General features: G+C 41.3%; 1 protein-coding gene across 4 annotated transcripts in view; it reads left to right on the forward strand.

The window, feature by feature from the left end:
• Positions 1-26,611, forward strand: part of vwa5b2 (von Willebrand factor A domain containing 5B2) — a 119,880-nt gene that overhangs the window by 54,564 nt on the left and 38,705 nt on the right. For all 4 annotated transcript variants that reach the window (XM_059651141.1, XM_059651140.1, XM_059651143.1 and 1 more), the window contains exons 6-11: positions 3,817-3,948; positions 7,461-7,585; positions 11,221-11,397; positions 14,909-15,019; positions 17,999-18,201; positions 25,608-25,722. In XM_059651141.1, the coding sequence (XP_059507124.1) occupies positions 3,817-3,948; positions 7,461-7,585; positions 11,221-11,397; positions 14,909-15,019; positions 17,999-18,201; positions 25,608-25,722 (863 nt within the window). The remainder of the gene's footprint in view (positions 1-3,816; positions 3,949-7,460; positions 7,586-11,220; positions 11,398-14,908; positions 15,020-17,998; positions 18,202-25,607; positions 25,723-26,611) is intronic.

Below are 26,611 nucleotides of genomic sequence, written 5' to 3' on the forward strand. Positions count from 1 at the left end.
GTGCTATCCTCCTCAGTATGTATATGCCACCAATTTTCATGTTATTCACCAACATGCTGATAAACCCTTCTACGTTCAATTCTAAACCATTTACATAAAACATAATCAACAGGGATCCCAACACTGATCCCTCTGGAACTCGACTGGACACAGGCTTCTCGCCACAGAAACACTCCTCAACCATCACTGTCTGCTTCCTGATACTCAGCCAATTCAAGAACTAATTAGCCAAATTATCTTAGATTCCATGGGCCATTACTGTTGCTATAAGCCTACCACGTGGGACTTGATCAAAAGCCTTTCTGTAGTCCAAGTAGACTACATTAACTGGATTATTCTCGTTGGCACATCTGGTGACCTGTTTGAAAAATTAAATCAGAGTGGTCAGATATGATCTTCCCTTGACAAATCCATGCATGCCTCTCTAAGAAGTCTGTCCCTCAGAATTGGTTCTGGTAGTTTCCCCAACATTAAGGTTAAGCTGATGTATCCATTAGTTTCTTGGTTTAACCCTTCCTTCCTCCTTGAACAATGGCACCACTCTAGCTGTGCTCCAGTCTTCAGGCACTTCTCCTGTGACCAGAGAGGATTTGAAAATTATCTCTGCACCTCTACTATTTCCCCACTTGCCTCACTCAGGAGCCTTGGATGCTCTTCATCTGGCCCTGGAGATTTGTCAACACCCATGCCTGCCAGACCACACAGAACCTCTGTTCTATCAATACTTTCATTACCACCTCAGCAGAGAAAACTGAAATCAGTATTCATTTAGAACCCTACATACGTCCTCAAGCTCCATGCATAAATTAGCATTGCGGTCCTTAATGTGCCCTGTTCTTTCCCAACTTATTCTTCCACTCTTAATGTACTTGTAACAAAACTCTGGATTTTCCTCATTTTTACTTGCCATTATTCTTTCATGCCCCTCTTCTGCTCTCCTAATTTTAAGAGATGACATGCACATTCTATATTTCTCTGAGGTTTCTGCAATTTTGAGCACTTGGTATCTACCACAAGCCTCCCTTTTTCTCTTTATCCAATCTTGCATATCCCTTGATATTCAGGATTCACAGAATTTGATAGTCCTACCCTTTTATCTGTATTGAAACGTGTTGAACCTGAAATCTCTTTTTTTTTCTTGAATGCATCTTATACTTTGACATAGATTTACTAAAAGTATCTGCTCCAAGTCTACTCCAGTCAAATCATACCTGATCTTATTAAAATTTCCCTTTCCCCAGTTTAGAACCTTGACTTCAGACTTAGCATTTTCCTTTTCCGTAACAACCTTGAATCTAATGGAGATGATTTGAATTGATTTGATTTGTTATTGTCACCTGTGCTGAGATACAGTAAAAAGTATTGTTTTGCGTGATAACCAGACAAACCATATCTTATATAACTACAGCAGGGTAATAGAACAGAATGCAGAATATAGTGTTACTATTATAGAGAAGGCTCAGAGAAAGATTGACTCTAATGTATGAGAGGTCCAACCATAAGGCTAAAAACAGCGGGGAAAAAAGTGTTCTTAAATCCATTGGTATGTGTTTTCAGACTTTTGTATCTTCTGGAAGAGGGTGAAAGAGAGTCTTACCGGGATGGGAGAGGGTCTTTGATGATGTTTGCTGCTTTTCCTGAGCAATAGGAAGTGTAGATGGAATCAGTGGAAGGAACGCTGGTTTTCCTGATGAACTGGGCTTTATTCACAACTCTCTGTAATTTCTTTGATCTTGGGCAAAGCAGTTGCTATACCAAGCTGTGATATATGCAGATAGGATGGTTTCTATGGAGCATCTATAAAAATTGGCAAGAATCATTGTGGCCGAATTTCGTTAGGCTTCTGAGGAAGTAGAAATGTTGGTGTGCTTTCCTGACTGTACTGTCAATGTGGATGGACCAGGATAAATTAGTGGTGGTACTTACCCTCAGGAACTTGAAGCTCTCGACCACCTCCACCTCAGCACTGTTTTTACAGACAGGGACATGTCCTCCACTCCACTTCCTGAAGTTGATAATCAGCTCCTTTGTTTATAATCACTGTCGGCAAAGTGCTCCTCCGCTTGTCCTTTAACCGCTTGCCTAGCTTTATAACCTAAAATTAAACATAGGACTGCTTCCTTTCTAGTCAGGCCTTCTATGTACTGGCTTTTAAAGCTCTCCTGGATGCATTTAAAAAATTTAGCCTTTCACAAAATGACTACTCAAATTAATGTTGGGAAAGTTGAAATCCCCTACTATCATTACCTTGTTACATTTATGCTTACCTGCTTTTTGATTTTTTTAAAGTTCTCTCCATACAACTTCATCTGAGGAACCTTCTGAGCTGTCATGCCTCTTCACTCCTATGACTGCATCTCCTAAATCTGGCGGCTCAGTGTCCAACTAAGTCCTGTCCAGAAAAACAGGACCAATCCCACCTAAATACTTGCTGTCCCACCAGTCTCAAATACCAGTGAAGTGATGAAATATGTCATCAATAGGGCAACAGTGTCCAAGCAGAGTACCTGAGCAAATCTGGAGTCAGTGGAATCTGAGAAACTCCCTTGTTGTTTGGAGTCATACTTAACACAAAGGAATCAGCTGTTGATGACAATGATCTTGGTCCTCGGACATCATTGCAGTTTCTCAAAATAGTTCCCCCGGCCCCAGATTTTCAACTGTTTCAGCAATGACAACTCCTTCATAATTTAAGAAGTCAGGATGTTTTCAAATGATTGCATTGTGTTCAGTTCCGTGTGTGCATCCCCTCAGATACTGAAGTATTCCATGCCTGCATGCATCAAGCCCTGGCCCTCTTTCAGACTTAGGCTAAGTGGTGAGCACTATTCACTTCACATAAGTGCAGACAATGACTTCTCAACCAACATAGAGCATAAGTACCCTTTTTCAATGGCATTTAAATCTTCCACATCTTAGGATAGCCATTGATCAGAACCTAACTGGACCAATCACAGAATTACTGAGTCTTTAACAACAAATCAGAGGCTGGGAATTCTGCAGTAAGTAATTCACTTTTTGGTTTTCCAAAACCAATCCAACATCTACAAGGCATGGGGGTGGAGTGTGATAAAATATTCTCCATTTTCCTGGGTGAATAAAGCCCCAATAACACTCAAGGAGTTCGATACTATCCAGGATAAAGACATCCATTATACGTGATCCTGTCCACAAGCTTCAACTCCTCCACCAGTAGCTCACAGTGGTAATATGCAAGATCTACAAGATGCATTAAATTTCCTTCGACAGCACCTTCCAAACCCATTTGCTGTTTAGAAGAATAAGGGCAGCAAGTACATAGAGATGCCACCATTGCGATTTCTCTTCCCAATTGCACGCCAGCCTTATTTGGACATCTACATTGCCATCACTTCTGTTTTACGGTGTCAAAATCCAGGAAGCTGTCCCTTAACACACCATGGCTCTAACTTCACTCATTGGACTGGCGCCATTCAAAAAGATGGCTCATCATGACCTTTTTCAGGGCACTTGCCAGTAGACAATTAATTTTGATTTTAACAGTGACACCCAGATCTCATGACTCCACTTCTTTCAAAAAAATCTGCGAAACTCATGCTGTATTTATGACTGTTCATAAATAGCAATATGCTATGTGTGACTTATGTGATTTGGGTATGAATAGAGTTTACTGCTCAGCGCAGGCAGACACTGAGCTGCTGAGCTCTGGCAGCAGCAACAATGGTAAAAAATGAGATGGATAGTCATTCACCCACTCCATTTCTGAATTACCACTGGTGGGAATCCTCAGAACTTCTCCCAAATTCCTCAATTTTTAATTCGACTTGTATTTTGTAGGGGTGGAGAGTCCCACGCATGCACTGAGGGCCGGTGCAGATCCTATCGCCAGGTCAGCTTCAACTTTATACATCACATTGGCAGAGAAACACCAGTATGACAGGAACCTCAAAATAATTCTACATCCGTGTGGTAAGCTTAACTTTTGTTTTAGGAGTCACAACATTATTGTATTCATAATGATGCCTGTAGCCATGAGCACAATATTCCTTTCTGATTTTGAGACTCAGGGAATAATTTAAAGTGATTTTTTCTTAGCGGGTTCATGCAGGATCAGGTAGAACAGAGCTACACATGTTTAACTGTACACCCCTCTCAATTTTACATTCTATTCGCTTTAAAGGAACAAAACACCAGGCTGAGTATAAAGTAAATGTCCATCCCAAACCTTCAATGCCTTCAAGAGGGATTGAATTTTTTGAGTACCACAATTCTCCCATTTTGCCTCGGAAATAAATCTCTTTTGGGTATTAGTTCTGGCAGTATCTGATAACTGAAATGCTGCATACATAAGGTCAGTAGACAAAGTTTCACACTAAGTTTGAATCGGGTTGACTCTTGGAAACAATGTGTAAATTTACTGGGTGACTGCCATCTGGAACCCTTATTTCGTATTTATTTTTTAAAAAGTGAACCTTGTAACTTAAGTTTCTTTTGTTAGCTTTATTATATTTCAAAGTCAGTTTGGATAGATCGTTCTTCCCTGGGTTATATCTGGTTTATTATCTTGAAAGGAGGGACCCCAATATGTCAACACTGTGTGGATTTTTGTCTGCTACCGATTTGGATGCTTCATGCCTTACACACTTCAGCCCAAATTTTCTGATCAGCGCTATTTTAACATTCGTGGTCAATAGTCAATGATGCCTGATGTTAGCCTATATTTGATCACATTCTATAACATAGCTACTTCCAAATCTGTGTCTGCAAAAATTCAACTAACAAATTGGCAGGCGAAAGACTCCCTGAATATAACCAGTCTACCTGCTGTCTAACCATGTAATTTGTGTCATCAAAAAATGTTGTCCAGTGATATTAATCCATTTTTATGTCACTCACAAATGCTGAAAATATTAGTGGTCCCAGGAAATCTCTGTGATGCAACAATGTTTCTTTTTAACCAAGTGAAACAACTTCTCTTTCTGTTGCCATACGAAATCTCCATTCATTTTGCTATCTGTTCCAAGAGCCTTAAACTTTCTGACTTGTTTCCACTTTGTCCAAGCCCATTTGAAAATCTACATCTACTGCCCTTTTTAATAAAATGTTTTCATGGGATTAGGCAATGTTGGCAGTACCAGCATTTGTTACCCATCCCTAAATGCCTTTGAATTGACTGGCGTGCTCAGCCTTTTCAGGAGGCAGTTGCTGTGAATCCACGTATTGGTCAGACCAGGTAAGATTGGCAGATAACCTTCCCTAAAAGACATTAGTGAACAAAATAGTATTTTACAACAATTGATCACAGCTTCTTGGTAACCGTTACTGAGAGGAGCTTAATGTTTCAGAATTTTTGCATTGAGTTCAATTTTTGTGCACCATTTGAATCCATTACTGCAGATCATTTTTCTGGGCCTCTCACTTACTAGCCTGGTGATATTATCATCACGACAGTAGGTCTATAAGGCATAGTCTGTTGTACCTGAAGCCAACTGACCGCTCGCTATTATGCCAGGTTTCTTTAGAGGTTCATCATTATATTGGATTTTTCTCTTCATTAACTCACAAAAGATTGCCACAAAAAAATTAGTAAATAATTATGCTAAGTGGGGAAAATAATTTGGGACATCAAATTTTCACCAGGACACTGGGCAAGTTGAAAGATATTAACTAAACTCAAAAAGTACTGAATAAACTCAACAGGTCAGGTACAATCTGCGCAGACAGACACAGAGGTAACGTTTTGAGTCCAGTATGACTTAGTCATAGAGTCATACAGCACAGAAACAACTCCTTCAAGCCAACTAGTCCATGCCATAATGCCAAACTAAACTAGTCTCACCTGCTTGTGCTTGACCCATATCCCTCCAGACATTTCCTACTCACGTGAAGGAAAAAACAGAGTTAACGTTTCAGGTCCAGTAACCCTTCCTCAGAACTAGACCTGAAACATTAACTCTGCTTTTTCCTTCACAGATGCTGCCAAACCTGCTGAGCTTTTCCAGCAACTTTGTTTATGATCCTGAATTACACCATCCGCAGTTCTTTCTGTTTTTATTTCCTATTCATGCACTTATCCAAATGTCTTTTAAATGTTGTAACTGTACCTTCTTCTTGTAACTTGTTGTTGTAATTTTAGCGCCTACATTCTCTCATGCCCGAGCCCCCAATATCAGACACCAGGCCTTGTTATCATATTGTCTGCCATTACACACATTACACACTACCCATTCGCACAGATAAAGTGAACCACCAGTTCAATTGAGACAACACTAGGATCCTCGGACAGGCCAAACAGAGACAAGCACAGGAATTCCGAGAGGCCTGCTTCTCCGCCAAGAAGAGCTAGACCCTATATATACACTTTTGCGAAGGAAAACCTGAAATGAGGTAAGCAAATCCTAGGGACTCCAGAGTTTAAATACCAGGCAGGAAAACACAACAGCGCTTCATTGGAAGCTGCACTGATGATGTTACCCAGCAGGGGAATGAAACGCCTGTGAACGAACGAACGAGCTCAGCGAGCGAACCAACCACAGCAACCACAACCCGAGCTACAAATCTACTCAAGAACCTGAGACACTATCTATTGTTAGACACTGACAGTCTCCATTAATAGCTATTCACCCTCCAAGCCAGATCATTATCTACTCCTTTGTCTGTCCAACTGTCCTGCTGCCTCATTGGGCTCTATCCCCACCTATCATTTACTCCTTACTCCTTCCCCCCCCCTCCCCCCCGCCCCCAAACCCTATCTTCTGCATATAAGCCAATATTTTCCTAGCTACCATCGGTTCTGGGGAAGGGTCACTAACCAGACATGTTAACTCTGATTTCTCTTCACAGATGTTGCCAGCCTTGCTGAGCTCTTCCAGAAACTTCTGTTTTTGTTTCTGATTTCCAGCATCCACAGTTCTTTTAGCTTTTTTTCAACCAGTTCAATACTGTTCTGGGATTCAAACTAGCCTGTAACTCAATCTCGCACCAACATTTCCCCACTGAGTCATCAGAGGAACTAAATATTATTTATTTGGTGATTTGTATTACATTAGACTTCCAGGTGATAGAAGGTGAAAAAGAGAGTAAATTGGAATTAGTCAAAAAGTTGAATTTAGTATAGAACTTTATCAGATGAAAGATGTTTTACTTAATTTTTGTAGTGACATCTTATATGAAATATCAGGGCTACTATATCCAATACTTTCTACTAATAAGATATATTATTAGAAACATTCTCAAATTGGGCAACATTTTCTTTATTATGCAGCGGCACCAATTTTCTTAGCTTCAAGCACATTTAATATCGGAGGACAAATGCAGAGGTAGTTATCTGAACTTTTCTGGTGAAAATGACATTTCAGAATTCGGCATTCCTGTGGAAAGGGCAAACATTAATTGCTGTGAAATTGTAAGATATAAGACAGGTTTTTTTTTAAGTGGCTGTTCAAATGTGCACATTTAATGTTTTCTTCTTGGTCTCCCAGAGCCTCATGTTCCACACATTTTGCTGGAGGAAGGTAGGATGAGTTTTGAGGAGTACGAACGGCACATTAAAAATAGACGGGACTTCAGCAGAGTAATGACGAAAGACTCTAACACAGATAAAAAGGTAAAATAACCTGTAAAATGTCTTTCAGAATAACACGCACAAAATTGCAATCAGTGAGCATGTCTTTGTTTTTGAACTCAAAAGAGCTGCAGGCTAATTTTCTGGAAATGTGGACAAATTTCTTGAAAAATGTTGGCTGCTCTTTAAGACTGCAACAAATCCACAAAGTGGCAGACTTTATGTCTAAACTGTTTATACTTTTAAAAAAAGGTCTTTGACAGAGAAAGATTAATCCACATCACTAGGATACATTGATAGCTTAATGCTTCCAATTATATCATTATCGCTTCCCATGCGTGGAGCACAGACTGTGATTTAGGTCCCCAGCTAATGGATAAAATAGTGAAATGGAAGAGCAGAATAAATCCTATATTGCCTAGACTATTAAGGTATCGTGTGTCCAAGCTCTTAACTTAAACAAGAATTAATATTGAAATGTCGACTAGGTATTACAAATGAAGCAATGTATGAACATTTTTTGTCAGTTTGGGTTTAGTGCATTAAGTACAGATTAGGAAATAACAAAGATTTTTACCTCAGTATAACAATGCAACCTTTAATCCGCTGCTCTGTAATATAAATATTAGTGACTCACATACTAGAGCACGTTTAAAATGTATCAATAGTCAACTGATGAAAAAAAAGGATCGGGCATCTCAAATTTATACATGAAGTGTGACCCCAAAGGAAAGCTAATACCATTTGCTTAACACTACTGCATTTCATCTGGCCCGTGTCAGAAGTGTGAAATACTTCATAGCTTGTATCAAAAAAACATCAGTAAACAAATTTGCCAAATCTAAAATTAGCTATTCTTCTTAAACGTGCTATGTATTATTTGCCAAGCAAAACAATTGCGACTTAATCCTAACAGCAAGCACCATGTCAGTGGTTCCTCATTGTTTTCAGAAATTGCACTGGCTGTCTGGCAGCAGATCCTGGTTATGATGTTGCACTAAATGACAATTAATTATTCTGGTGAAGGTATTGCCAGCAATGGAAAGGTGTGAGCTGTCTTTATGGCAAGTTCCCTATTGGAAGAGGTGGTGACACAGTGGTGTTATCACTGATTATAGTTATGGGGGTAGACCATACAGTCCATTGAGCCTGTTCAGCTATTCAGTTGCATCATGGCTGATTTTCCAACTCAATCCTATTTTCCTACACTGTCTCTATATCTCATCATACCATTTGTCTCCAGAAATCTATTGATTTCTGCCTTGCAAATGCTCACTTATTGAGCTTCCAAAGCCCTCTGGGTTGAGAATTCCAAATGCTCACCACTCTCTGAGTGAAGATGTTCCTTCACATTTCAGTCTTAAATTGCCTACCACTTTTCCTGAGGTTATGTCCCTTATTTCTACACTTACCTGCTAGTGGAAATTGGCTGCATTGACCCTGTCACACCCTATAACACAGCACCAGGAGCAATCCATAGTTTCAAATCCCACCATGTCCAATGGTGGAATTTGATGTTAGATAATACATTTGGAATATAAAGCTAATCTCTGTAATGGCGGCCATGAAAATATGAATAAAAACTGAAAGAACTATGTGGATGCTGTAAATCAGAAATAAAAACAGAAGTTGCTGGAAAAGCTCAGCAGGTCTGGAAGCATCTGTGAAGAGAAATCAGAGTTAACATTTCGGGTCCCATGATCCTTGCTCACAACTGACCCAAAACGTTAACTCTGATTTCTCTTCGTAGATGCTGCCAAACCTGCTGAGCTTTTCCATGAAACTTTGAATATTTGTTTTATGAAACATTTTGTTCAGAAATCATTTTAGGAAAATAAATTTACCATCCTTACTTCCCCTTATGGTTATTTGTAAATGTCCTTTGAGACGAACTGGCAAGTTGTCAGTTCAAAGGCAATTCAATGCAAGAAAATAATGCTGGCCTTTCCAGCGATGCACATATCTCATGAAAGAGTAAACAAAAAAAAAACACTTCTTGCAGTTTAGTTTTTTTACTCCTATTTAGACTGAAAGAGCTCAATAAGCTTTTTGACTACAGTGATCTCGAGCTTGATAGACCACAGTTGAGTGAACTGCTTCTGGACATTTCACTGTTGGGAGTGGTTGGTGGCAACATGAGGTAGCTTGTCGATTACTGTTTCATTGACAGGTGAGGGCCAGTTGAGGATGTGTTTAAAGTGCTCTGCGCATCTGTTTAGAATTTGAAATTACTTGTTGAGGACTGTTGGCTTGCTAGGCCGAGAAATGATCATGAACCAGTCAGCCTGTGGACAGATTTCAAAACATCATCAAAACTCATCAATTCTTAGTAGTCAATATATGACTGAAGCATGCTTGCTTTTCAGTTCAGGCAAGTGCCTTGCAGCTCTCAAACCTTGTACTGGACAATCCCACAGATGTCTGTTGAACATACTTGAATACCAATGACTTATATGGAGGTTAAATTTGTAGAGGGGATCATTCTCCTCCAGTCTATTCAAGGTTCTCTGCATATTTTCATTAAACCAATCTTGTTGCTTAGAAGACATGGAGCCAAGGGCCTCTGGAGTGATGACCCCACACAAAGTGTGAAGCTGGATGAACACAGCAGGCCTGCAGCCCAATGGTATCAATGTGGACTTCACAAGCTTCAAAATCTCCCCTTCCCCCACTGCATCCCAAAACCAGCCAGTTTGTCCCCTCCCCCACTGCATCATAAAACCAGCCCAGCTCATCCCCTCCCCTCACTGCATCCCAAAACCAGCCCAGCCTGTCTCCGCCTCCCTAACCTGTTCTTTCTCTCACCTATCCCTGCCTCCCACCTCAAGCCACACCTCCTTTTTCTACCTACTAACCTCATCCCGCCTCCTTGACCTGTCTGTCTTCCCTGGACTGACCTATCCCCTCCCTACCTCCCCACCTATACTATCCTCTCCACCTATCTTCTTTTCTCTCCATCTTCGGTCCGCCTCCCCCTCACTCCCTATTTATTCCAGAACCCTCTCCCCATCCCCCTCTCTGATGAAGGGTTTAGGCCTGAAACATCAGCTTTTGTGCTCTTGAGATGCTGCTTGGCCTGCTGTGTTCATCCGGCTTCACACTTTGTTATCTTTCTTCAGCGTCTGCAGTTCCCATTATCATCATTACAGTGCATATCCACTTTTGTTACACACAGGCAACTCTTACATTTCTTCAGAAAATCTCATTCAGATTGCATGTTTGAGCCTTTCGACATGGAGCTGCCTTTGGACCTTCGAGTTCTGCAGGCATCTCAGGGAATAGATCTTGAAATTTATCTCTCTGCTATTAGTCATCCATCACATGCATATCTCAAGATCTGCTCAGCAGAAAAAAACAGCAGTTTGAGGGAAAGACAGAGAAGTATTTGTGGATAAGGACAAAGATTTTACAGATAATGCAGTAATAATTCATCTTACCTCAGCATTTTGTTGCCATTTGTGGAAGGCTGCTGAATTTGTAGAATTTGTTTTTGACAAAATACTAACATTTGAATAGTAATTCATTTTGTCATGTGCTTTGAAATGCTTGACACAAATGAGCAGATAAATGTAAGTGCCATTATCTAAATTTTATTGCTCTGCCTATACTGCTGCCTGTCATCAAGTGTAAGAGTAGTAGTACTGATACCGATGACAATGAGTGTCGTCTTCTTGCAGGTTGATTTTGTGCGGAAGCGCTTTCATAAAGACATCACATTCAATCCCGTGCTGATGCTGAACTTCTGCCCGGATCTCCAAGGCATCCCAACCGACTTTGGAAATGTGACCAGAGAAATTATATTCCTTATCGATAGAAGTGGCAGCATGAGTGGCATTAATATAGAGAAAATAAAGGTGGGTTACTTAGAAATATGCATGAACTTTGAATCAATCAAGTTATTTCTCTTTTTCAGTAGCCTGGATTTTGTGATATTCACTGTCATTACTCCCCTGAAACTGACAGCAACTTCGGGAGCCTGTGTATGCACAAGAAACATGTAGCTCTTGAAGTTTCTGTTCATGATTTAGTGAAGCTACACTGTTAGCGTCTCCACAATTGCAACCATTCAACATCACTGAATTGATGAGAACTTCCATTTTAATTTTTTTTTCTTTTATTCACTCGTGGGAAGTGGGCATCGTCGGTTGGACCAGCAATTATTGCCCATTCTTAGTTGCCCTTGAGAAGGCGGTGGTGAGCTGCTTTCTTGAACTGGCCGGTCCGTTTGGTGTAGGTATTCCCACAATGCTGTTAGGGACAGGGTTCCAGGTTTTTGATCCAGTGACGCTGAAGGGATGGTGATATGTTTCCAGGTGGGTGGTGGTAACCCAATGTATCTACTGCCCTATCCATCGAGATGGTATTAGTTGTGGAGTATATCAGCGTTAAATAACCAAGGCCAGGTGCTCCGGGGTGGGACGCTCACCATTGTGCTCAGCTTGAAGGTGGGGGTGCCACTGTGTCCGGGGTCAGGGCTGAGACTGAGTCAGATCTGCTAGATCTGGGGCAATGGGGCATCATGGGGCTGGTGATTTCTTTTGCAGCCCCTAGTGTTAGATATGATGTCAAAAAGCTAGACATTTGACTCCAGTTTCGCTCGGGCTCCAAGATGCTCCATATGGTCAAATGCAGCCTTGATGTCAAGGGCCAATGTGATTTCAAAGCAAATGCTGCTTGAAAACATTATTGATGACTTCTTCCAACACTTTACTGATGACTGAGACTAAACTGGTAGGGCAGTAACTGATTTGAATTTGTCCTGTGGTTTATATATAGAGAGTACTTGTACCATTTTTTTCCACATGTTTGGGTAGATGCCAGTGTTGTAGCTGTAGTGGAACAGATTAGCTAGGATAGTGTCAAGTTTGGGAGCATAAGTCTTCAATATTATTGCCAGAATGTTGACAGAGCCCATTGTCTTTGCAATATTGAGTGCCTCTAGCCATTTCTTGATACCATGTAGAGTGAACTGAAAAAGCTGAAGACTGGTGTCTTCAAGACCACATGAAGTGGAGGCTGATGGGGGTGGGGGTGTTGGGGTGGGGGTGGGGGCGTAGCGGTGTCATCTGCTTGGCACTTATGGCTGAAGTTAGTTCCAAATGCTTCATCCTTATCTTTAGCAGAGATGCGCGAGTCTCTTTCATTATTGAGGATTTGCAAAGCAGAGTTGTTTAGTCATCCACCACCACTCACAGCTGGTTGTGGCAGCACTGTAAAGCTTAGGTATGATCCATTGATTGTAGAGTTGCTTAGCTTTGTCCGTTACTTGCTGCTATTTCACTTTCAAGTGAGTTGTCCTGTTTTGTAGCTTCACCAGGTTGATACTTGATTTTTAGTGATATTCGCTGCTGCACCTAATATGCTCTCCTTTACTCTTCATTGCGTTGATCTCTTAGTTTGATGGTAATGGAAGTATAAAGCATGAGGTTATAAATTGTTTTTGAGTTTTGAGTCTGCTGCCGATGATGGCCCTCAGTATCTTATGAATGCCTAATCTTGAATTGCTGGATCTGTCCCATTTAGCACCGTGCCACCAGACTACACAACAGAGGATATCTTCAATACCAAAGCAAGACTTTGCTTCTACAAAAACTGTGCAGTGGCCACTCCTACCAATGTTGTCATAGACAGATGCATCTGCAGCAGGCAGCTTATGAGGATGAGGTCACCTAAGCTTTTCCCTTGTATTGGTTCCCTCATTGCGTGCCACAAACTCAGCCTTGCAGCTATGCCTTTTAGGACCTGACCAATTCAGTCACAAAAATGGTGCTGCTACTCTTGTACTCTTGTATTCACATTGTGCTCTGGGTGGGGGAACTTCATACTACACCCTAGCGGTGTTCAACATGAGGATGATTCACAGGCTGTGGGTGGAAGTATTAGATGTTAGTAGAATATTTTCTTTCCCATGTTTGACCTGATACCAGGAGACATACCATGGGGACCAGAATCAATGTTGAGTATTCCCAGAGCATCTCCTTCCTGACTGTATGTCACAGTGCCACTCTCTCAGATAGGTATGTGCTGCTGGTAGGACAAGACATACCCAGAGATGATACTGGTGGTGTTTTGGACATTGTATGGTACCTTGCCGTGAATATGACTATGTCAGGCTGTTGTTTGACTAGCCCATAAGACTCGTCTCTCAATTTTGGCACTAGACATTAATAAGAATATTTTATTATTTCCAGTGTCAGTGTTAATGTGAAGTGGTCTGTCTGGTTTCATTCCTTTGAGACTTTTTAGTCATTTGAACGCTTGCTAGGCCACATGAGAAGGCATTTAAGAGTCAGTCACATTGCTGGTGTCACATGTAGGCCAACCCAGATAATTGTAACAGATTTCCTTCCCTAAGGATATTGGTGGGAACTAGATGGATTTTTATGATAATTTCAGACGGCTATAATTAACTTTAAATTTCAGATTTCTAACTACTCTCTCAATGTTGTCATCATTATTTACATGAATCTCACTTACAACTCCTCTCCCATTACTTTATTGGAACTCCCTCAGCAACCTCTGCACCCCCTGTAATCAACAAATTCCTGCAGTGTCTGACTCCCCTCATTCTCCATGACCCCATGAATTCTAACCCTGCCTCCCCCTCCCCCCCCACCCGCCCCACCCCCACCCCCACCACCACCACCACCACCAGTGTCCATATTCTCTGATGGGAAGAGGACACAGTGGTTGCTGGTCGGGGAAGGTCTGGGAACTCTATTTTTTCCTTTATTCATTCCCCTGATGAAGGCATCACTGGCTAGGCCCACCCCTAATTTCCCAGAGGACAGTTCAGAGTCAAGTGCATTGCTGTGGGTCTGGAGTCGCATGTAGGCCAGACTGGATAAGGATGGCAGTTTCCTTCCCTAAAAGATGTCAGTGAACCAGATGGGTTTTTCCTGACAATCAGCAATGGAGTCATGGTCATCATTAGACTCTCAATTGCAGATATTTATTGAATTCAAGTTCCACCATCTGCCATGGCAGGATTCAAACCCAGGTCCCCAGAACATTATCTGGGTCTCTGGATTAACAGTGCAGCAATAATACCACCAGGCTATTGCCTCCCCTTCGGAGCTTAGTGGCTGGAAACATGAGGGTCTCATAGAAGTTGAAAGGAGAGATACTGAGTTGGGGAAGACAATAGTTTCCATTGTCATGCATGGACAGTCATTCTGTTCAACTGTTCACTATGTTACTACATTTTGTTCACAAAATATAAGAGACTTTAGTATGCACTAATTGTTTATCAAATGTGTGGCCTTTACTTAACAGTTTAAAGTTTAAATATGCAATTTGTACAGGAGTGATCATTTCAGTGGCACTGATTTCATTTCTGTCTCTTTCCATTTTCTTCTTTTCCAGGAAGCCATGGTAGTTGTCATTAAAAGTTTACCACCTGGAACGTTACTGAACATAATTGGCTTCGGTTCAAATGTGCGGACTCTTTTCTCTTCCAGCCAACCGTGTAATGATGTAAGCTTTTCCAGCTTTAGCATTTATCAGATGAGAGTGCAGGAGAGATATCAGTACCTTTGGTTTCCATTATCTTTGTCAGTGTCATGTGGGGACTTGGCAGCACATTTGTGATAAACTTTATGCTAATAAAAGGCTATTTGCTCTCTTGGTTTCCTATTTATCTTAGATTGATATAGTGCACAGTAAAGGCTTTCTTGCATGCTGGAGTTATTGAGTATACATATATACTGCAAAAATCCTATTCTCTGTTTAATGGAAAAACATCCTCAACCTCTTCTCTAACCAATTGCAGTCTAGATGGGAATAATAAATGTTTTGACATTTGCAAACAATATTTTTAGGTTCAAAAAACATTTTTAAAATTTTTTGTCCAGTTACCTGAGTGGGTAGAATGGATTCTGATCTTTCTACCCCAATGACCAACAAGAAAGAGCTTTATGGCCCTTCTTAATGGAACTTTTGATTGTCATTTGACGCAGTGCCTGAATTTGAGACCTAGCTGAGTACCTGATCAGTATCCATGATGTTTTGGCTCATAATCAAACATCCAATCATTTTAAGTCCCATTCACTTATTTCCCTTTTAGATACTGACCTTAAAGTGAGGTGTCAACTTGGTGAAGCTACTAACCGGGACTAGTTACATGCCAAACAGCATAAGCAGCAAGTGATAGACTGAGCTAAGCAAACCCACAACCAACAGATCAGACCTAAGCTCTGCAATCCTGCCAGAGCTAAACACCTGACTGGAGGAAGAGGCTCTACAAATATCACCATCCTCAGTGATGGAAGAGCCCAGCACATCAGTCCAAAAGATAAGGCAAAAGCAATTGTCGCAATCTTCAGCCAGAAGTACTGAGTGAATGGTCCATCGTGGCCGCCTTCAGCATTACAGACACCAGCCTTCAGTCAATTCGATTCACTCTGCGTGATAGCAAGAACAGTTGGAGGTGCTGGATATTGCAAAGGCTATGGGCCCTGATGACATTCCAGTAATAGCACTGAAAACCTGTGTTCCAAACGCATTGCTCCCTTAGCCAAACTCTTCCAATACGGTTGGCATCTACTTGACAATGTGGAAAGTTGCCCGCACATGTCCTGTACTTAAAAAGCAGGACAAATCCAATCGGTCAATTGCCTGTCCATCAGTTTACTCTGGGTCATCAGTGAAGTGATGGAATGTGTTAGTAACAGTGTTATCAAGCAGCACCTGCTCAGCAATAACCATCTCCCTGATGCCTTGTTTTGGTTCCACCAGGGCCACTCAACACCTGACATCATTTACAGTTTTGGTTCAAACACAGACTTTAGAGGGATAGCCCTTGACATTAAGGCTGCATTCAACCAAGTGTGACATCAAGGAGCTCGAGCAAAACTGGAATCATTGGGTATCAGGGAGCAAAGTTTATGTAATTTGGTGTCATACCTGGCATATTGGAAAATGGTTCTGGTCATTGGCAGTCAGCCATCTCGATTTTAGGACATTTCTGGAGGAGTTCTTCAGTGTAGCGTCCTAGGCCCAACCATATTCAATGATTCATTAATGACTTTCCATCCATTGTGAGGCCAGAAATAGGGATGTTTAATTGCACAATTCAGAACCATTTTCAACATCTCAGATACTGATGCAGTCCATGTTCAACTGCGACAAGATTTGGACAATATCCAAGCTTGTGCTGACAAGTGGCAAATAATATTAGCACTATACAAATGCCAGGCAATGACCATTTCCAATAACAGGCAATTGACTGTTGACTTTCAATGGTGTTACCATCACTGAATTCCCCATTGCCAACATCCTGAGGTTATCAATGATCAGAAACTGAACTGGATTCGCCACATAAACACAGTGGCTATAAGAGCAGGTCAGAGTCTGGGAATACTGCTGTGAGTAACTCACCTCCTGACTCCCCAAAGCCTGTCCATCTTTTACAAGGCACAGCTCAGGAGTGTGATGGAATACTCCCCACTTGCCTGACGAGTGCAGCTCCAACAATTTCAAGAGGCTTGACACCATCCAGGACAAAGCAGCCTGCTTGATTGGCACCTAATCCACAGAGATTCATTCTGTCTTCCATCGATGCTCAGTGGCAGCAATTTGTACAATCTAAAAGATGCACTGCAGAAATTCACTAAAGATCCTCAGGCAACACTTTGCAAAACCATGGCCACTTCCATCTAGAAGGACAAGGGCTGCAGATACATGGGAACACCACCTACTGCAAGTTCTCCTCAAAGCCACTCACCATCCTGACTAAGAAATGTATCACTCCTTCAATATTGCTGTGTCAATATCCTGGAATTCCATCCCGAAGAGCTTTGTGGGTCTACCTGCAACACACAGACTGCAGCAGTTCAAGAAGGCAGCTCACCGCCACCTTCTCAAGGGCAACCAGGGACAGGCAATTAATGATGACCAGCCAGAGATTCCCACTTACAATGAAGAAATACATTTTAAAAGTTACACAGTTGGGAACCATCTTGATTTTAAAATTCTCATGCTTAATTTCAGGACCGCTCCATGACCTCTTTGTACCCTATCTCTGTAATTTTCTCCAGCCCCACAACTCTCCAAGGTATCTGCACCCATCTAATTCTGATCTACTGTGAAAAACACTTCAGTTTGATTAAACCTTTGGTCATCTGACCTAATATCTCTCTGCGATTTGATGTCATCCTTTGCTTTACAATACCGTGCTGAAGTGCTTTAGAATAGTTTGTTGCATTAAACATGTTATAGATACATTAAATCAACCTGTTCTGATATGTCAGAACACACTTCTGGAACTGGTAAGACTTAAATCGATGCGGACTTGCTCAGAGATGGGGGCATTTCCACTGTGCCGCAAGATCTATTTTAAAGGTCACAGGAAAATATACTCTTGTTCTGCTGGGCTACGTGTTTTTGTTCCTTTTTCATAAGTTTGCCCGTATTTTATGCTTTCTCTGGTTAACAATTTCTTTTGCTTGCTTAAAGGAGACCTTATCTTTGGCTTGTGAATATATTCAGAGGATGAGGGCTGACATGGGTGGCACGAATATTCTTGGCGCATTATCCTGGATTTTCAAGGAACCAGTGCATCGAGGCTACCCTCGACAGCTCTTTATTTTGACGGATGCCTCAGTGAAGCATGCTGGGAAGATTATCGAGCTGGTGCGAAGAAATGCCAATTCTGCAAGGTACTTTTGCTGTATTTCTTTCACGTATACGTTCGATGAAGTGCTATCTTTGTGCTATCAATTGATTTGTGTGGTGGCTCACTGGTTAGCACTGCTGTTTCACAGTGCCAGGGACCTGGGTTCAATTCCAGCTTTGGGTGACTGTCTGTGTGGAGTTTGTACATTCTCCCCATGCCTGCATGGATTTCCTCCAGGTGCTCCAGTTTCCTCCCACTGTCCAAAAATGTGCAGTTTAGATGGATTGCCCGTGGTGTTCAGGGATGGGTAGATTATAGGGACAGGGTGGGAGGCTCCAAGGGTTAGTGTGAACTTGTTGGGCTGAAAGGCCTGTTTCCACACTGTAGTGATTCTATGATCTATGATTTCTTGAACATGTTAAAAACTATAGTTTCTGTGTTGGACTGGCAATTAAAAATAATAACAAAAGGTTCTCTTTATCATCTAAACTCTGAAGTGATCCTTAACCCGAAGCTTGATGGAAAAAATAGTGCAAAAGGGACGTAGATTATTTCAAAAGGCCTAAAAATGCTGTTGCAGTGATTCAAGAATGTGACATTTCAAAGATATCCTCAAGCACGCAATTTCAACATATTTGTTGTAACTTGTTTATTTTAAAAGGTTTTTTTTTGTAATTTTTTAACAAAGCTGCAAAGAATTAAGAGTAACAGGATTTTCCCCTCGGTGAGAGTAATGGAGAGTGTCGCAACAAAACATGGTTGAACTGAAAAAAACTAGATTTACAATGGCAAGAAAAGTTTTCCCAATTTTTCCCTAAAGCCTCAATTGTCAATGCCGAAGTTTTGCCTTTGATTGGTGACTATCGAATTTTTATCTCATTAAAGAGATAGCAAGAACTGAAAATGCTGGCATCAGAATCAACACAGTGTGAAGCTGGAGGAAGACAGCAGGTCAGGCAGCATCAGAGAAGCAGGGAAGTTGATGTTTTGGGTTTACAACCTTCATCAGGACTCTAGTCCTGACTTGAGACGCTGACTCTCCTGCCCGTCTGATGCTGCCTGACCTGCTGTGTTCTTCCAACTCCACACTGTACTGACTCCATCTCATCAAAAGTTTATTTTTGGAAAAAAGCAAAGTATCAAAAGTAAATCCAGAAAATCCTGTAAATAAGTCAGCAGATTCAGCAGCATCTGTGAAGAAATAAATAAATTTAACTTTTCAGATTGATGGTTTTTCATCGCAACAGGAAAAGGTTTAAGTTGTAATTGGTTTTAAGCAAGTACGTAAACGGGGAAGTAGATAGCATTGGAAAAAGAATAGAAGGGGAATATCTGTGATGGACTAGAAAGCAAAACACATTAGACAATAGAAGGGATGATGACACGAGACACAGTGGTGGTAATCAGACAAGGAAAAGAAGCAGGACATGGGTCTAGTGGAGGTTTGATTGGGAATAGTGGAGTCATCACGATCAGCTGCTATCTGTAAAAAATAGCAGAAGCTGTGTCTTGTAAGTGTTGAAGGCAATGTTGTATCTGGAAAGCTGGAGGATGCAAAATCGAAAAGTGAGCTGCTGTTATAAAACTTTGTCTAAGCTTCATTGGAATAGTACAGGAGGCAGAGGACAGAGACATCAGAGTGAAAATATACCAGAGAATTACAATGTCATTTCACTGGGAGTTCAGGGCCGTGCTTATGAATAATGGTGTTCGAAAAAGTAGTCAATCATTCTGGATTTGAGGTTTTCCCAGTGAGAAGTTAAAGATCAGGTTGTGGATCTCCTGCTCTTGTATGAAAGGGTCCCAATGCGCAGGAGGGATTGAATTTTGTGTATGTTTGGGGAGTAGATCAAAAAGTCATCAAGGGAGTACTCATTTTAGAATAATGAAAGGGAAGGGGAGCGGAATTTAGTGGACTTAGAACATAGAACATAGAAAAGTACAGCACAGTACAGGCCCTTCGGCCCACGATGTTGTGCCGTGGAATAATCCTAATCCAAAAATAAAATAACCCAACCTACATTCCCTTCAATTCACTGCTGTCCATGTGCATGTCCAGCAGTCGCTTAAATGTTACTAATGACTCCGCTTCCACGACTACCACTGGTAAACTATTCCATGCGCTCACAACTCTCTGAGTGAAGAACCTCCCTCTGATGTCTCCTCTATACCTTCTTCCTAACACCTTAAAACTATGACCCCGCGTGGCAGTCAATCCTGCCCTGGGGAAAAGTCTCTGGCTATCGACTCTATCCATGCCTCTCATTACCTTGTACACTTCAATCAGGTCACCCCTCTTCCTCCTTCTCTCCAGAGAGAAAAGTCCGAGCTCAGTCAACCTCTCCTCGTAAGACAAGCCGAACAGTCCAGACAGCATCCTGGTAAACCTCCTTTGCACCCTCTCCAAAGCCTCCACCTCTTTCCGATAATAGGGTGACCAGAACTGGACACAATATTCCAAGTGTGGTCTCACGAGGGTTTTGTAGAGCTGCAGCATAACCTCGCGGCTCTTAAACTCGATCCCCCTGTTAATGAAAGCCAAAACACCATATGTTTTCTTAACAACCTTATCCACCTGGGTGGCAACTTTGAGGGAGCTATGCACTTAAACACCAAGATCCCGCTATTCCTCCACACTGCCAAGAATCCTGCCTTTAATCCTATATTCAGCATTTAAGTTCGACCTTCCAAAATGCATCACTTCGCATTTATCCAGGTTGAACTCCGTCTGCCATTTCTCTGCCCAGCTCTGCATTTGTCAATGTCTCGCTGAAACCTGCAATAGCCCTCGATACTATCAACGGCACCGCTAACCTTTGTGTCATCAGCAAACATACTAGCCCACCCCTCAACCTCCTCATCCAAGTCATTTATAAAAACTACAAAGAGCAGAGGCCCAAGAACAGGTAGAATACTTACCATCTGCAACCACTCTCTGCCTCCTGTCAGCCAACCAATTCTGAATCCAGACAGCCAAATCACCCTGTATCCCATACCTCCTGACTTTATGAATGAGCCTGCCATGGGGAACCTTATCAAATGCCTTGCTGAAGTCCATGTACACCACTTAGTGCTATGTATTGAGCCAGACTTTATAAAAGATCTAAAAGTAAGGGAACACTTAGGAGGCAGTGATCATAATATGGTAGAGTTCAGTCTGCAGTTTGAAAGAGAGAAGGCAAAATCGGATGTAATGGTGTTGCAGTTAAATAAAGGTGCATGAGAGAGGAATTGATGAAAATCGACTGGAAGCAGAGCCTAGCGGGGAAGATGATCGAGCAACAGTGGCAGGAGTTTCTGGGTGTAATTGAGGATACAGTACAGAGTTTCATCCCAAAGAAAAGAAAGACTATCCGGGGTGGGATTAGACAGCCATGGTTGACAAAGGAAGTCAGGAAATATATCAAAGAAAAAGAGACAGCCTATAAAGTGGCCAAGAAAACTAGGAAGTCAGAAGATTGGGAAGGCTACAAAAACAAACCGAGGATAACAAAGAGAGAAATAAGGAAGGAGAGGATCAACTATGAAGGTAGGCTAGCTAGTAATATTAGAAATGATAGTAAAAGTTTCTTTCATTACATAAGAAATAAACGAGAGGCAAAAGTAGACATTGGGCCGCTCCAAATTAATGCTGGAAGGCTAGTGATGGGAGATAAGGAAATAGCTGAAGAACTTAATAAGTGCTTTGCGTCAGTCTTCACAGTGGAAGACATGAGTAGTATTCCAAAAATTAAGGAGAGTCAGGGGGCAGAGTTGAGTATGATAGGCATTACAAAAGAGAAAGTGCTAGGAAAGCTATAAGGTCTAAAAATTGATAAATCTCCTGGCCCCAATGGGCTACATCCTAGAGTTCTGAGGGAAGTGGCTGAGGAAATAGCGGAGGCTTTGGTTGTGATCTTTCAAAAGTCACTGGAGTCCGGGAAAGTCCCAGATGATTGGAAAATTGCTGTTGTAACATCTTGTTTAAGAAAGGATCAAGGCAAAAGATGGAAAATTATAGGCTAATTAGCCTAACCTCGGTTGTTGGTAAAATTCTAGATTTCATTGTTAAGGATGAGATTTTTAAATTCCTGGAAGTGCAGGGTCAGATTAGAACAAGTCAGCATGGATTTAGTAAGGGGAGGTCGTGCCTGACAAACCTGTTAGAATTCTTTGAAGAGGTAACAAGTATGTTAGACCAGGGAAACCCAGTAGATGTTATCTATCTAGAATTCTAAAAAGCCTTTGATAAGGTGCCTCACGGGCTGCTGAGCAAGGTGAGGGCCCATGGTGTTCGAGGTGTGCTACTGGCTTGGATTGAGGATTGGCTGTCTGACAGAAGGCAGAGAGTTGGGATAAAAGGCTCTTTATCGGAATGGCAACTGGTGACGACTGGTGTCCCGCAGGGTTCAGTGTTGGGGCCGCAGCTGTTCTCCTTATATACTAATGATCTGGATGAAGGGACTGGGGTCATTATGGTGAAGTTTGCCGATGATACGAAGATAGGTGGCCAGGCAGGTAGTACTGAGGAGGTGGGGAAGCTGCAGAAAGATTTAGACAGTTTCGGAGAGTGGTCCAGGAAATGGCTGATGAAATTCAATGTGAGCAAATGTGAGGTTTTGCACTTTGGAAAAAAGAATATAGGCATGGACTGTTTTCTAAACCGTGAGAAAATTCGTAAAGCAGAAGTACAAAGGGATCAGGGAGTGTTGGTCCAGGATTCTCTAAAAGTTAACTTGCAGGTAGAGTCCGTAATTAAGAAAGCGAATGTAATGTTGTCGTTTATCTCAAGAGGGTTGGAATATAAAGCAGTGATGTGCTTCTGAGACTTTATAAAGCTCTAGTTAGGCCTCATTTAGGATACTGTGTCCAATTTTGGGCCCCATACCTCAGGAAGGACAAACTGGCCCTGGAGCATGGCCAGCAGAGATTCACACGGATGATCCCTGGAATGGTAGGTTTAACGTATGATGAACGGTTAAGGATCCTGGGATGGTATTCATTAGAGTTTAGAAGGTTGAGGGGAGATCTAATAGAAACTTACAAGATAATGTATGGCTTAGAAAGGGTGGACGCTGGGAAGTTGTTTCCATTAGGCGGGGAGACTAGGACCCGTGGGCACAGCCTTAGAATTAGAGGGGGTAAATTTAAAATGGAAATGAGGAGACATTTCTTCAGCCAGAGAGTGGTGGGCTTGTGGAATTCATTGCCATGGATTGCAGTGGAGGCCGGGACGTCAGATGCCTTCAAGGCAGAGGTTGACGAATTCTTGATCTCACAAGGAATCAAGGGCTACGGAGAGAGTGCAGGGAAGTGAATGAAATGCCCATCAGCCATGATTTAAACGGCAGAGTGGACTCGATGGACTGAATGGCCTTACTTCCACTCCTATGTCTTACGGTCTTGTGGTCTTATGGAAAGCGTATTTGGTGGTGACAACACATCTGTGGTTACAGAAGTGGTGAAAAAAGATGTGTTGAAAGTGAAACTTAGTCGAATAGAATGTGAGAACAAGTGGAATGGGGAAGAGTGGAAGGGGTGAGAACAGGATCTGAACAAACCTGTCAATCATGCTGGAAGAGAATCTTCTGTTGAAGGAAAAGATGTAGTTGTAAACATAGGAATGGAAGGTGGAATTGTCAGAACAGATGTGATGAAGATAGAAAAATGAGGAAAATAGAACAAAGTCTTCACAGGAAATGGAAGGAAGTATTGCTAAGATTAAGAGAATTCAAAAGGATGGACTGCCTACCCCTCCAACTGCAACTACAAGTCAGTCAATAATGCGCAGGTAACGTTAACAGGTTAAAAATGGGATTTTTCCTCATTACCAAGGAGAATTCCTTTCCTTGGTAATAGCATGCCAAGAGTCCTTAAAGTAGCAGATCCTGGTCATGGGCACTGCCAAGACTGCAGGCAGAGGCGTGAATAAGACAGCCATAGATTCCGGTGTGAGATAAGTCAAGGCGCTAGTGGATAGGAAAAATTTGTCCACCATAGGGAGAGGATCAAGTTGGATAGGAGGGGGAGTTCTGAAGTACAGGTCGTTAGGAAGCATGGAGGGTGCTATCTTCTTACGAGGAGATGGTCACTACAATGGACAAAGGGTTCTTTCCAAGCTTAATACCTACATTCTTACTGCCACTTATAAAATACAGGGCTTGTTCACCCCGTGCACCTGCCCATGCCAATCATACTGTGGCTTGGGCAAGGGAATATTGATGTCAATTCTAGCAAGCTGAATTAAACTTTAATTATTTATTGACTTGTGGTGGATGGGCAGCTGAGTTTGACATTCACCTTCCCACTGTATTATGGGGTTGAGCTCTGGGGGAGGGGAGGAAGTTATTTGTCTGGGCGGCTACTTTACATGTACTTTGCTAAAGACATCCCTGGTGGGTGCACATAATATCCAGCCCCTAAATTAGAAATGTAGAGAGAGAAGTCGAGGGATGAAAAAAGGAGATGGACTCCTGAACAGTTGTGATGTATTCCTTATGGAGTATGCATGCAGTTTTAAGACTATCAATCACCTCTTTACGAGATTCAACAGGTTGGCCATTTTGTGAATTTATAATGCAAATTAAAGCAATTTACATAGATAGCATTGGAACTGAATGCTTCACTCAAAAATTTCCAGATTCTCCTTATAATATGATTTTCACAAACTGAAGAAAAAGGCTCATTCCTCAATTAAGACTTGGCTACATCAGAGAATCTGTTTATTTGTACAAGTTAATATATTCATTCAGTTGGATTTGTCAAATGTTGACGATTGGTTTTGTCAAAAATAAATCATTTGCTGATAGCAGGCTACATATCATAATTGTGTCAGCATGAATAGCAAATTGTCATCTATAATTCCACATCACAATAAAGTGGAAAAAAAAGCACAGATTGAAAGAGCTTATTAAAACTGTTTGTGTCTGAGGAAACACATACCTTCAGAATCACCAAGCATTCATTTTAAAATCAAAACTTTTTTTACTGTATAGTGGTAAAGTATTTTATTACAGTTTGCCTGCTGTTTGGCAGTGATCCAAGCTATTTAATTTGATTCATGAAGCTCTGTCCAATTAGTGTTTAGCACTACTGACTCACAATATACCTTTAATTAGTTGTTACATGAGAGAGAAGTGTTAGGAAGGTTCACCACATACCTTTAACAATAAGTTAAACGAAAACTTGTCACTAGGTATATTTATTAAATTGGGTTCCAGCAGTCATCCAGTTAGCTGCTGATTCTAAGGAAAACATTACCAGCCAAACTGGTTCAGTTGCTCTAATTTAAACAGCTTAAAGTGATGGCAGAGTTCAGTGTCATTCACATTATGTATTCAGACATTAAGTAAACCTTTCAACCAGCTCATGACTAATATTGATATCTAGCTTCATTATAATGGTTTTAAAGATAATGGATAGCACAGGATATAATTGTAATGCCAGAATGTTGACGTAATATTTCATTAGATGTTTCAGTTATGGGCTGGGACCTAATGCCTGCAAACGGTTGTTGCGTGGTGTTGCGAAGGTTACAGGAGGGACTGTTGAATTTTTCAATGAAGGTGAACGATTACAACCAAAAGTAAGTGGCTGATAATCAGAAATAATGCTTACGTGTTATGCAAAATTGGCCTTTCTGGATCAGTGTGTATTTTCCTCTTTTTTTTCATTTTTGTTATATCATATAGCCTTTAACTTCTTTAGACCAATTTCTTCAAATTAGTAAGTCTTGTGCTCTCTAAGTACTGGGTCATGTTGAATAACATTCTGAGTATCCAGTTTACTGCAATGAAGTTTGAATTAAAACTAAAATATCAAATAAGTATTTGTTACTTCATTATTGATCTGATTTAATAATGCTTGAAATTTCACGGTACTAGTGTAACCTACCAATACAATTGTGTTATACAGAAACATAGAAGAGAAGAGCTGGAGTAGGATACTTGTCCCTTTAAACCTTCATCATTTTGTATGGCTGATCATGCAGCTCAAAAGCAACGTTGCAGTTGCTACCTCACAGCATACTCCTGCGATTCTCTTAACAATGAATCTTCATTAGTTTCCTCCCCCTTGTGCATTTGGATTAAATAGCGTAGTACCTGTGCATGCAGACATTTGACTAAACTTTATCCAGGTTTGAAATATTCTCACTCTAGTTTTGAGAACAAGAAGGCACTGCATTGGCCCCTAATTGATTTTTTAAAATTATTCACAAACCTAAATATAAAATTATTTAAAAATGATGAATCGGAAAATAAAGAGACGAATGCACAGATAATGAAACCAACAGTGCCCTCAGGGAGGTTTCCATTCTCCCTTCAGCTCTGCCTCAGCCTGTCAGCTGTTTTAGTGCGATATTTATTCAAAAAAACAGGGTGCATCTACTTATTTGTAATTTAACTTGCCGCTAGTAATTCACAGAGTCAGGGAGATGTACAGCATAGAAACAGACCCTTTGGTCCAACTTGTTA

This window comes from Stegostoma tigrinum, chromosome 14 (genome assembly GCF_030684315.1).
Source record: "Stegostoma tigrinum isolate sSteTig4 chromosome 14, sSteTig4.hap1, whole genome shotgun sequence".
NCBI classification, from domain to species: domain Eukaryota; kingdom Metazoa; phylum Chordata; class Chondrichthyes; order Orectolobiformes; family Stegostomatidae; genus Stegostoma; species Stegostoma tigrinum.